Raw genomic sequence first — 14,701 nt, forward strand, 5'->3', positions numbered from 1 at the left:
TGCCGACCACAGTCTGGAGCCGTGATGGAGAACATTATTTATCGCGGCGGCATTGCTGGTGGGTACCTAATTCTATGCTAATACCCAAGTTATAACAGTAATATTATATAATATATTAAATAATATGCTTATTGCTTATGTTTACGCACGTATTCTGCAGCTCAACTCCGCTCGCGCGATCAGCTGCTGCTCAGTAGACGACCGCGGCGCGGCATGGCGGCGGGGCTCCCGGTAATAATAATATTATGATATTGCAATAGCTGCTGCCGCTGCAGTCCGGGCGTCCGGCAGTCGGCATTCGATCGCGGTCGGTTATCGTCGTCGTCTCCGCCAGTCCGCCCGGCACTACGGCACGGTGTCGTTCTCATCCGTGCTCCCGTTCCATGATAATAATATTATTATAGTTGAATTAAAATATTATTAGACAGACCGACGCACTTCGGAGAAAGAAATAAAAAAATTTCAAGAGCTTTCTGAAAGACAATTTTTTTTTTGTACTGCGCAGCGGATATTGTGTCGTCTTAAACGTTTCACCGTTGAAAATATTGTTATTATTACACGTTTTATGTTATAAATATCTCACCCGATCGTGCAGTGCGACTCGAGGAGACAATTTATTATAATTTAATATACGTAAAGTCTGAAAATAATACCTACTCTCAGATACGATCTGGCGATGATCTTGTAGCACGGTCGCCACCTTCGTCGACACGCGTGTGATCAACCACATTTACTTACGACATAATCATAAATTGTTTGATGGTGTGTTAGACGCGCGCGATTACGCGTTTCATACCGGTAAAAGGCCGCCCTCGCGCGATGGGGGCCGGAAAAATGCGTAGGAAAGGCAAGCTGCTATTGATTTTCCTGGCTTCGTGGATGTTTGTGGTCGTGTATTTGATACAGTCCGGTTCAAGGGACACAAAGGTACGTCGAACAGTCTTTATTACAATCAACAACCGAATAAACTATAGCTATTTAATAGAAATTAAGACAGTATAATATTATTATTAATTATAATTATTGTAATTATGTTATACGGACTTAATAAAATATAAAGCCACAGAGAGGCACGGTTATAGATAAATCCGAAGTGGCCGTATGTTTATTATATACATCGGTGTAGTTAAAAAAAAAAATATGAAAACTATATTTTTGTGTAAAGTTAACCAAAATTATATTTGTCCAATTATACCTTTACGTTGTAAACATGCTAGATATAATATAGTATTATAGTCAGCATAAGCGTGCGCACGGGGGAGGCAGGGGAGGCGGTTGCCTCCCCTGCGAGATTTTCCTCTACACCAAAATATAATATTATACCTACCAATTGGAGAAAATCGGGTGGGGGGATTGGAGTCTGGACCTCCTTAGCTAAAGTATTGCCTCCCCTGCCAAGAATACCTACGCACGCTTATGATAGTCAGTATAATAATAGCCAATAGGTATTGTAATTATTTCATTAAATACCTATTTATTCAAATATTCAATTATTGTTTATAACGTTTACATAGGAACAAATAGAGGGGATTTAGGGGCTAAGCCCCACCGAACATTTCCTAAATGTTGGGTTTAGTCCCCCCTCCAAAATCAATATTTGCGACCATGAACATTTACCTATTTTGCTTTTTTAATTTATATCTATTTTCCAATATTTGTATGAAAAAATAGTTAAGTAAGTATAATATATAATTCCGAATGAAATTCTTATTAATCGGCAGTTTGTAAATTTGTAATGTATATGTAAGCAACTTATATAAGTTGCTTCACACATTTCGGCGATGTTTACAATATTTAAAGTGTATTTATATGTGATGCATATAAAAATTAAATTAAATTTTTCAAAGTCCACATCATATTTGTACATATAATTGCAATTGGTTAAAATTACTTAACTTTAAAATGTGATTGTATTATCAAGTTCGGTACTACTGTGTTCTAGCACTCAGCTACCTCCAATAACATTATAACAATTATTATTTTAACGTGAATATACTTATGAACATAATAGAGTCTAAATTAGAAGAACTTCCCCTTAAAAAAAACTCCAATTTTTCCTTACTTACCTAATCTCGGAAGTATAATGAAAATTATGTGTTAAGTGTAACATATATATGGTTTACACGTGTTAATTGCTATTTCTTACCCCATTCTCACAAAAAAAAAAAAAAAATTTATAGTATTATTGACCGTTTATTGATTTAATTGAAGGTGTATTCATATACTGATAATATTAAAACTATTTTGATATTTGTATATTGTATAATAATATTGTTTTATAATTTTATTATAATCAGTCCCCTTCATTGGACGTAACATTAAATTACATTATTTATTTTCTATTTCAGCGTGAGTGATGTTTAAGAATATATAATATATAGATTACATAGTTAGTAATAGGAACATTGATCGAAATTAATATAGTATAGAGAATATAAAGTAAAATTAAATAACATTGTACGAATAATAATATAGTTTTTGTTTTGTGTTGATATAATACGTGTGTGTCGAGTTACTTTAGGTTCAGTGGTGGTCAAACAGGGGTTGATAGATTTCCCTTGTGACTTTTTCTAATATTTCAAATTACTTCAATATGGGTATAAAACGCTAATTATATTTTTAATGTTCTAAATAATATTGACTTTGGGTCCCAAATATACATTGCTGTTGCTCAGGGATTTTCTTTTTATAGCAATCGGCGTACTATTATTATGCCTTATGAGATAACTAAAAGGATAAAAGATAGTATATTTGCGCATGCGTAATAATATATTCCGCATATTATTATTAGGTATATAATTTGTACCACGTGAATTTGGTATAATGCCAAAAGTTTGCTTTATTCGCGTTACAATGGTACGAATAAATATTTAACCAAAATAGGGACCTACTAATTTGTCCACAAATTACACAAAACTTGTATTGGACGTGACCTCTTCATGTGTTGTCTCCGTCTTATAAGTGTGTAACATAGCAAACTTTACGATCAATAGATCACATTTAGCTCCGTTAGTTTAAAAATTGGAATGAATTGACCTTTTATAAAATTTAAAGGTAAGAATATTATTTATTTTAAGATGTGTAAAAAATATACAATTTTAAAATACTTATAACTCGCTTTAAAATTAAAATATAGTAAAAATCCCATGAGGACAACTAAATAATATTTTTACCTTAAAATTTTATACAAGGTTAATTCACTCTAATTTTTAAACTAACGGAGCTAAACGTGATCTGCTCAGCGCAAAACTTGCTATGTTGCACACTTGTAAGACGGAGACAACAGCATCCTCTTAATGAAATCGACGGAATTTTGAGGTTATAATTTGTTTGTTGGTAATTAGTATTTTAAGTATACAGATACTGAGATTTGGTGTTAAGTTTAAACAATTGCGTATTAAAAAAAAATTAGAGACAAGTTTATTGTAAATAACAAATAATATCTCACGTTTTTGGATAAGAAATATTCTTATATTATCAATATCTTTCAATTAATTAAAATTCAATTTATTAAAAGAAACAATCTATTTAGTTTAAAATTATATTCTTCTTGATTAGTTAGTAATTTCGTAGTCATAACATTCATAATTTCCAAAAATGTATCGATATATCTTTGACGTTTTAACTGGTTATATAATAATTAAATTTTTAGTTAACATTAGTTAACTAACGCGGGATATAATGTATATTTTATGTAAAACATTAATGTGCAGTGTACCTATAACATTTTTTCACTAATATCCCTGTAATCGTTACTTCATTGAAACTGATTTGTTAATACGTATTAATTTTAATATTATTGCAAGTAAGAAAGAAAAATGTAATTTATTTAAGTATATACCTACCTAGTTTCTACAAGGTATCTATTTGAGTGAGTGTGCCTTGGTATTAATTTATTGTTTTCGTATTTAATAAACTCAACAGGTTGAATGTAAATAAATAGTTTAAAATAAATAATAAATATTAAGGTACGAATTCCCTGCAGTGTCAAACGGTGGAACAGCATGGCCACCCGGGAGGGCGGTGGTAAACTCTACCGATTGTATGGTAAACTCTCCCGATTTTTAAAACTAGTAAACTCTCCCGGGTAAATATTATGTTTACCTGAAAGAAATGTGTAAACTCTCCCGATTTATTTTAAATGTTATTGCTACCCTATGAATTGGCTACACTGCAGAGATTGTGATTATAATTTTTATTATGAATTATATTACCGTATTTAATCTGTATTTATCTTGTGTTAACCTGTATTTTTCATTTAAATATTTAATTAATGTTAAAGTATTTTTAATTTAAATATTTAAAACGATATCGACTATAATGGATCAACCAATTCTAACTGTGTAAAACGAATAATACCCCATGCTCCCCAGCTAGCTTAGTAGTACTGAAGTAGACCCGGGAGAGTTTACATCTTCCTGTCAGGTAGTATTGGAGTAAACAGGTATTCAATATTTAAACAACCTTACGTAAAACAAAAAAAACTTTTTCAAATGATTTTTCCATTTTTTGTGTTTTTGATCTGGGGGTACTAAGTTAAAGGCTGGGGGTACTTCAGCACCCCCAAGCACCCCCCTAGTTGCGCCTATGATGTAAACGTAGACTAACCTAACGTTTGATTAAACTGAACTAATACGTATTATATAATAATTTTATTTTTCCGATATCGGAGCTACAAAAAAGTTATTCAAGTTTTTAAACACAAAAATAATGGATTTTGAAACAATAAGAAATTTTTTCGTGTAAGGGATGTAAAAAAATGTAAATGAAAAGAATCCGACGACTGGATTTTGATAGCTGCCGTCTGACGTCTGGGTTTTTTAAATACATAGAGTTAGTTCGTGGTAAACATACAGCGACGTTATTTGTCCAGTTCATCGGCTCTAAAATTTATATTGTGTTAAGAAGAACACGGTGACCGGTCAGCGAAATCCGATCATCTGATTGCACCCTTAAATTAGTGTCGAGTAAGCAATGGTTTGGGGTGCACTCCCGTGACGCTTTTTGATCGCAACGGCTAAGCCCATGATAATCCGTTACCGTTACGTTATCGTGTCTAAAGAAGTTTCATTTCAAAAAACCGAATTCCAGACCTGAGACCTCACATATAAATTAGGACAGTTGGGTATAAGTCAAAATTAGATAAAAAGCCACTTCATTGCCTAGACCCATACTTTTGTAATTCATATTATCCATGTCTGAAAATGTGTATGAACACAAATATTTCACACACTCATTGCATAATTTATTGATGAGAAAAATATTTTAGTTTAAATATTATCGGTGAAAAACTACTATTAATATATTAATGTTATATATTTAAATTTTATGATTTAGTTGGAGGTGTTCAATTTAACTTTTTTGGTTCGATATGAACCTTTTTTGACGCTTTTTCCCCCCCAGATATGAGCATCTACAATATCCCAGTCAATACATATTATAGTTCTATTAAATACTTCCACAACTAAGTTCAGAGAATTTAAAGTATTGTCCCATTGAACCTGAATTAAATGTATTACTATTTTAGTATTTTATAACTATATATCTCACGAAAGTTTTTATTAAAGTTTTAAATTACTAGTTTTACTGATAACATCATTGATACACATATATTAGCACTATTTATGTATTTTTCTAAATATTCCAATATAACTTTTCTCCAATTTGAATTGTACATCTGACCCAATACAGAATTCAAATTCTTAATAATTTAGATGTTGGATCATATACGTATTAAATAATTTGAGAACGAATTTATTAGGATATTACACATTTTATATACTATATTATACAAACATTATAATTTATTTTTCATTTTTCAACCTTTCTAATCATTTAAATGATAAATAATGAAATATTCATGAGTTCAAAAACTACTAACCATGAAAATGAAATCAGAAGTTTATACGATTTTAATATGTATACAATGATTTATTGGTAGTCTTTCAAAATGTATTTTTAGACTTCTGTAAATAAATATTAGAAAAAAATGAATTGATAATTATTCAACGATTTAAATAAATATTAAAAATACTTAAATGTTATATAGTAATATACTTTGCATGAATTACATGTTCATTGATAATTAATGTGGTATAGAATGTAAAACGTATTACCATTGAAGTAATTGTTACATTTCTTTGTATTATTAAGACTTAAGAGTAATGTCAATAGATGTAATTTCTGGAGGTCACGTCTGCATGTCACCCACCTCTGTTTCAAAATCGCATAGGTATGCTCTGTGTTTATATAATATTATCTTATATACATTGGGTTTGACGATTGATAATATTTGTTGAAGATATTTCATAGGAAATAATTTCAGAAATCTAGAATTTAAGATTTTATTATTTTTAGTTCGTATTACTAATTCACTTTTTCTACATTTTATAGAAGAGCGAATATAAAATTTAACTTATTGTACTTTAAATAAAAAATATTTTTTTGTGAAATCAATAATTTTTAGAACATTTAATCTGTTTTAATCATTTACTATTTGATGGTGATTTTTGCTCCCTAATTAATTTTGGTATAGATTGATCTAGTTTTTTATTTAAACAGCAAAAAACGGAAAGTTTTATGCAACACCAGTTTTCAATAAAATAATTTTCTTGACTGTCATTGTAATTCAGAAAGAAGTATTGGGTGTTGAGACTTAAAATGTTCATCAACTATTTAGATTTAAATTTCTTTATTTGATATATTAATTATTAATACAACTATGAACTAGGAAACAAGGTTTCTTGTAAGTTTTATATTTGGTTACTGTTTGCTTATACAAATTACAGTAAACGAGTACATTAGAATCAGTAGTCACTGTATAAGTAATCAGAGCGTGTCCTCATTCTTGAATGTTGTATTGCTGTAGTATAGTGTTTGCCAGAAATTAGACGTTTGAATAAAAGAAAAATCAATTTTGTCTACTGTGATATATTAATGTATAATTTGATGGTTTAGATATTATTATGTTATTAGTATGTAGTGGACGTTTGGCGGGCGGAACAATAACGCACATTTCGATAAAATAATCTATTATATTTTTGAAAATCGTAAAGATAAAATAGAGAAACTATTGGTCAGCATATGTATTTATTATTATTACTATTATTATTATTCATTATTTTTTTTCGACGGAAATTCAATGTAACGTAACACGTACACCAGTATGTGCGAAAGGGTGAAAGTGAATTGGACGTTAACTTGTTTTTATGTAGAAAAAAAATAGTTAAAAAATAACCCGTCTACCTTGTGCCCCCGCCTACAACGATAATTTCTCACGCAAACCATTACCATATCCGATTATACTCATGACCACCAGCTGCAGATTAAATATCGTAGGAGTGAAATTTGATTGAAAACTATCAAACAGACAGTAAATAATTGATTGATGATCGTTATTCAATTATTTATACCTAATATGTTATTTCTAACAAATTAATATATGATGATAGAGTGGTTTGTATAAAAATGATTTTGAAAAATCAATTAGGAGCGTATTATACAATACTTGTGCATCAGTGATAGATATTATTTATATTAATTATAAAATATATAACGCATTAAGAATCAATAAATCTCAAAACGTGAGAACGATTAAAAATTATGATATGAAGATGTTGATTGAAGATTATAATTAATAATTACCGATATCAGAAACTTAATATTATAGTTGATACAGAACTTATTACTTGGGTACAAAATATAAACTATACGTAAAAGGTAATATAAATGCAAATATGCAGTTTTGATTTAAAAAAAAAAAAACATTTATCTGTTTCTCACCAATGCTATTCATTTAACATTAGTCTGTAATAACTGTCGAAACTCTATACTTCAGTGGTATTCAATCGTCCAGCGTGTCATGTATTACTCACATCGATGTGTGTCGTTAAAAATAAGTATTTATACTGTTCAAAGACTCAAAAGTACAAAATATAAGTAAATGAAATTAATATGACATTATGGCGTGATATATACTATGGTATACATATGTGTATTTCCGAAGTTGTAGAATTTGCATCAGTTATCTCTTATATTATATCCTTTAAATTTACTCTAGACAGAGTGAAAAGTTCGCTTTATACAACGCATTAAAAACGAAATATAATTTATATATTTCATTGACTATTAGTTCAATATTTTTTTAATTTTAGATTCTTTGCAGTGAGCGGATCCACTCAAGCGATGACTGTATTTACTTTACAATGTGTGTTTTTTTTAAATTAATTTTTGTCTTAGTGATCATCTTTTGAAGTAATAATATGGTTCAATTATCAACCTCAATTAGTTTTCTGGTTGGAAAAGTGAACTGAGTACTTTTCTTAATGAAAAACAAAAACATAAAATAACGGTAATTTCTATGGTAAACCGGCAGTTTTTTATAAAGCCGATTTTCTTATTCTATTGAATAATTCAATAACGAATAATAGGTAACTGCATAAATTTGAAATTTTTACTATATTAGATTTACGTTACACTAGCTAGTACAGCGTTTCCCAACCTTTTTGCAATGGCGACCCATACATTTAATTTTTATTAGGTACGCGACCCCCCCTTAAAAAAAAATATGCCTTAAATAAATAAGATTTTTACTATAATCCATTTTATCATTGAGTTTTTTTATAAAATACAATACGAATACAATATACTGAATAATAACTTAATTAATAAATAAATAAAATAAATAATAAAAAAATACAAAAAATTAGTATAATAGAAAATTTAGTGTGAATATCGACTAGTCACTATTCATTAGCACATTTACCGATAAGATAAAAAAAATTCCATAATCATAATAACTTTACGTCATTTATTCTACAATACTAGTTATTTATACTATTCATCAATTTACGACTAAAATAACTGTAATCGTAACCGCGAGTCGCGACCCATCAAAAAAGTTTCGCGACCCATGGTTTGGGAAACGCGACACTAGTTATACTAATTATTATATTACACAGTGGCTATGTGATATATTGTACTTATATATATTATAATATTCCATAAACTAATATCCTAATATATTCTGATCCGTCTAATCCGTCTAATCCTTCGTTAAAATCGTTTTTCGTATGCAGTGATTTATTTTTAAATCAAATTATATGGAATTCTGTCAAGGAACAGTATAATCTTCTCATACACGAAGCATTAATAATTTGTTTTAAAACATTTCTCTCATAACGTACTAACATATATTTTATTGTTTGTAATTTAATTTTTAATTTTTTTATAACAAAAAATAAAAATTCAAACTTAACATCCTTTACGATGAACTATTACCCAGTAGTTATGAGTTACACAAATTTTTCATTAAAGACCTATATAGCAGAGGCGAGTTTACTGTTTTTTTTTTTTTTTTTAATTATTTCTAAATTATCATTGTTTTAAATTTATAATCAAACACCACTGTCCGCTGTAGTTGGCAAAGGTAGATGATAATAATAATTAATAAACTACACTCGTATTGTAGTATTCAATTTTTTTTTTTTAAACTTTGATGTAATGGTAGAACAAATAAAATATTTTAAGAATTTCATTCATAGTAAATGATAATAACATATTAGAGAAAAGTGTTTATGCGTGCGTTATTATATTTAGATAATAGATATATACACCTATATTTTGTAATCTGTTAATTAATAATACACAAGAAATATATTATATATTATACTCGCGTATAATATGTTAAGATATATTATTAGGTTCTCGTATTATTATATCAGAGATCAGTCATTACTCATTTTTTACTCATAAGTCATAAACTCATTTGTGTGTTCTTTCTTACAATGGCCAGTGGACGATTTATTATAGCACATTCGGGCACGGAAGTATCGGGTTTTCTTAATTATTATAGTGATTTAAACTATTGTTAATGGTCTACTTATTGCGTTAAATTAACTACGTGAACATATATAATATATATATCCCGATACACATATTAGAGACTGTGGCGACGATGTACATTCGAATCATATAACGCAGCTATATAGGTGTAATGTATTATATATATATAGCAGATGAAATAGTTTGAAATAAAATGACTTATAACAATGAAATAAAATAAAACTGTTTTTATTGCAAGGAAATTGTCACCGACCCAACCCCGTTATTCTATTCAATTATAATAATATTCATTAACACTTTAAAACGTGTATACGCCCCGGCAATCAAATTGTAATAATCCTTGCGTCCGCGTGTGCTCGCTCGTTCCATTGTACACAATAACTATAGGAACAAATCGATGGGTGTCACTTGAACCTCAAATGACCGAACGGTTTATTTTGATTTGTTTTTACAGGATATTTTATTTTTTTTTACTCATTCCCGACACGTATACACTACACAGGAACTGCGTTCATTATAACAACAGCTATTTTGTCTGACAGTTTTTTGTTTTTTTTTTGGAACGAATCCATATCGCCACCGGTTGTACGGTAAAAAAAAGTTGTCTGTATCCCAACTTTATTTACGTTCCCACTACATATAGTCACGTAGGTAACCTAACCTTTATTCTGCGTACGAAGTATATTTTAACTTTTCTATGGTAGTAATATACGATCTGGAAAAATTTTTAGATTCTGAACGAAGTGATGAATGTATTGATTTTACAATGATGTGTGTTTTTTTTTTTTTTGTGTCTGTGTACAGCATAACTAGTCGAAATAATAGTTCGATTTCAAACTTTGGGGGTGGTTTCCGATGTAAAAGTGAATATCCTTGGTGCATTATAAAGGTCAAAAGTAAACATTTTCCAATAGTTTTCAAAAAAGTCGAGAAAAACAAAAAAAAAAAATGACAGAAAAACGGGAATTTTTACGCAAAACCAGTTTTCGACCAAATCGATTTTTTTATGTGGTTGTAATTCAAAAATTAATCACTGTAAATACTTGAAATTTTCACCAAATGTTTATGTTAGTGATATCTATATACAGTTTAATTTTCAAAAATGTTTGACTTTTTTTGAGTTATTTATAGATCACTGAAATTTTCAATTTTTTTGGGAATTTTTTTTTTAAGTGCCGGCAAAAAAATGTTGGACGACCAAAAAAACTTGAAAATTTAATAAAAGGTTCTTTATGAATTGTTCTTATAGTATCTAAAAAAAATTAAAAATCGTTAGTCACAATTTTTTTATATGTATAAGCGTTTATAGTTAAAATTTTTACGAAATCTGTCGAAAACGAGAAAATTTGCAAGTAATTTTGAAGTTTAAAATTCATAAAATTTTTTGCGTTTATAACTAAGGATTAAAAATACAAAACTAAGTTTTCAATAAGTTTTCCTTCAAGTAGCTATAGAGAAAACTCGAAGCATCATTATAGGAAAAATTTTAAGTGCGTTTGAATTTTAAATTTTTCCGAAATATCGTAACGATAACGATTTATCCTCAAACGATTTTAAACATTTGTTAATATTAAAAAAGTGTAAGTCGTATATACTTGAAAATTTTACCAGTTATTTAGATTGGCATTTTATTTACATGATTTAATTTTCAAAATATTTTGACTTTTTTTGTGGTATTTATAGACAACTGAAATTTTCAATTTTTCTGAAAACTTTTTTTTGAAGTGTCGATAAAATTTTTATGGCCCTATCAAAATACTTTAAAATTTAATACAAAGTTCCTCATAAGTTATTCTTATAGTGATTAAAAAATTATAAAAATACATAGGCACGATTTTTTTTTTATTAGCATTTGAAGTTCAAATATTGACTTAATACGTAAAAATTACGGAATTTTTCAAATTATCTTAGATCGAAATTCATAGAAATTTTTCTTTTTAATTCTAAGATTTGAGAATTTAATACAAGGCTCCTAACACATTGTAACAATAGCAGTTGAAAAATATTAAAAATACATAGGTACGTTTTTTTTTTATAAGCATTTAAAATTCGAACTTTAACTAAATACGTAAAAATTACAGCAATGCTCAAATTATCTTAGATATAAATTCATAAAAATTATTCTTTTTAAATCTAAGATTTTAAAATTTATTACAAGGCTCCTATCATATTTTTACAATAGCAGTTGAAAAATAAAAGAAATATATAGTCACAAATTTTTTTTATAAGGATTTACAGTTCAAATTTTGATTAAATACATAAAAATTACGGCAATGTTCAAATTATCTTAGATCGAAATTCATAAAAGTTTTTGTTTTCATACCTAAGATTTGAAAATTTAATACAAGATTCCTTACAAATTTGTCAATCTTTATCACAAAAAAAATGTCCACCGGAAATTCAAATTAAATTTTTATTAGCATTTGAATTTCAAATATTGACAAAAATTCGTCAAAACCATGAATATTTGCAAATTATTTTGTAGTTCAAAATTCATAATATTGTTTGTATTTATATCTAAGGTTATAAAATTTAACACCAAGTTTTCCATAAGTTTTGCTTCAAATAGCTATAGAGAAAATTTGAAGCGTCATTATAGGAAAAATGTTTTGAGCGTTTGAGTTTTAAATTTTTATGAAATCGCGTAATGATAACGATAACCTGATAACCAGGTATTCGTATATCTATGATAATATAAGGTATTATGAATTATAATAACTACATGATAACTACACTAATTGATTAACCATGCCTTATGCAAAATGCGTCTTAATTGAAAAATACAATATTTGTTTCAAAATAGAATATATGACAATATTTAAATATAATATATCCTAGACTGACAAATCATCTCCGTTCAGAATCGTTTTTCGTATACAATGATACCTATCATTGCATTCAAATTGAATCCCATCTATTACAGTAACCTAGCTACTGTACAGCAGAGCGACATTTACGACTTACCCGCTTTTTTTTTCTTGCTTAGATACGTGGTTTTTACTCAGAAAAGTTAAAATATATTTCGTACGCAGAATAAAGGTTAGGTTAAAACCACGTATCTAAGCAAAAAAAAAAAAAAATGTTCCAGATCGTATATTATTACTATTATAGATTATAGTACTATATATTATTACATATTATTAACCCGTTTATTTTTTCAAACCATATAAACTTTATGAGTGTAAACTATAGATTTATGACTTTAGCTCGGGTTTATGAGTTAGGTTCCGATAAGTATTTAAAATCCATAATAGCAATAAGTACGCCCTGCAGTTAACTAAATATATACATATAAAGCCATATAGATTATTGGTACAATATACATATAGTATGATGGTATCTATTACTTAAATATAATAATTATATATATATATATTTTAAAACGTTTCAGCACATCCGGTGCTATAATTACAGTCTTAATATACGTATAAGTTTGAATTACCTATACAATAAAAGGAAATATTGTGGTTACAATGGACATTTCACATATAGATTTTTAAATATTATTCATCATTTAGAAAAACGGAGTGCAACAGGATAAACCCAATATAATGTATCGGTACAATAACATACGATAGGTTCTCAGTTCAATTGGTTCTTAGAATATGACATTAAAAATACGAGTCATTATTAAAAAAAAAAATAAAAACCAAAAGAAATAATACCAATAAAAAGAAATAGCACATACCTAAAAATCAGGAATTTTTACAAGCAACTCTCGTATCTATATTGCAATTTTAGGCACAATTTCGAGTTATTTAGACACCAGACAGTATTAACTAATAAATGTGGATATGTTAATAAGCGGATCCATAAGAGCTGCAATGAAGGCACCGCTTGTATAATTCAATTAATTACGTATATGGTATACCGCATATTAACTATTAGGTATCAAACTGTTAAAAATATACTAAAAACTTAATTTTTTTATATCAGTTTCGGAAGAAAAAGTTTCATTCAAAATATAGGTACTACAATCATAAAAATATGGCCATGGTATAATAGATAGCCATTCTCAATGTTATTATTACAAATTCTAATCTTCTGTTATAAGTAAATGTTATATATGTGTGAAAATTATGTACCTAATATATAGTTATGTGTTCTTGTTGTGTCAAAAATTGTGTCTATTGTATTTAACGCTCATGACGAGTATTTTGTTTTGATCGTTATTGTATTGTAATTTATATTATGTACTCGTATACATTCTCGTCACTCATGTGAGATTATAATATGCATTAATACGATACTATTTGGAATTCATTAAAAACTAAAAACACTGATATAAATAATGATGTTAAAGCATTGATAATTTTAACTATTATAATAGATAGTACCTACATAGATTATACATGATACATGCAATGAATTAACCAATTACAGATTTGTATCGTATTACATTTTTTTAGATAGTGTTTTGTTTGAAGTTTATATAGAGTTTTGATATATTATATACGTTTGTTGACCAACAAACAAGATCCACGAGAACTCTGCAGTGATAATGTTCTATAATTTTAGTTCCTCCAAAATTTAGGTATTTACTTTAATTTATTGCGCCAATGTTTAGAACCGAATAATTTTTGTACTTTAATTTCCTCTCAAGGTTAGGTTAGGTTAGTTTATTAACTACTTACAGGGTAAATAGTATATAGTTATAATAGTTATATAGTACTATGGTGTTAGTTAGGCATTATGTAATTGTAATCGACTATTATTATAATGGATGCTGAAAAAATTTAGGGACAAAACAAATTAATAGACACTAGTACCTAATACTAATACTAATACAATACTAGCTTGGTAAACAAAATTATTAAAAAAGACATGAAGAGGTTTTTCAATTCTTTTTTATCTTCCT

General features: G+C 28.1%; 1 protein-coding gene across 1 annotated transcript in view; it reads left to right on the top strand.

The window, feature by feature from the left end:
* Nucleotides 1-281: 281 nt before the first annotated feature.
* The window catches only part of Pgant2 (polypeptide N-acetylgalactosaminyltransferase 2), a 39,143-nt gene continuing 24,723 nt past the window's right edge, over nt 282-14,701 (top strand). Inside the window, exon 1 of the mRNA XM_015518489.2 lies at nt 282-927. Coding sequence (XP_015373975.2) covers nt 820-927 — 108 coding nt within the window. The 5' untranslated portion in view covers nt 282-819. The remainder of the gene's footprint in view (nt 928-14,701) is intronic.

This window comes from Diuraphis noxia, unplaced genomic scaffold (assembly GCF_037042655.1).
Source record: "Diuraphis noxia isolate RWA-SAM2 unplaced genomic scaffold, SU_Dnox_SAM2 contig0003, whole genome shotgun sequence".
Classification (NCBI taxonomy): domain Eukaryota; kingdom Metazoa; phylum Arthropoda; class Insecta; order Hemiptera; family Aphididae; genus Diuraphis; species Diuraphis noxia.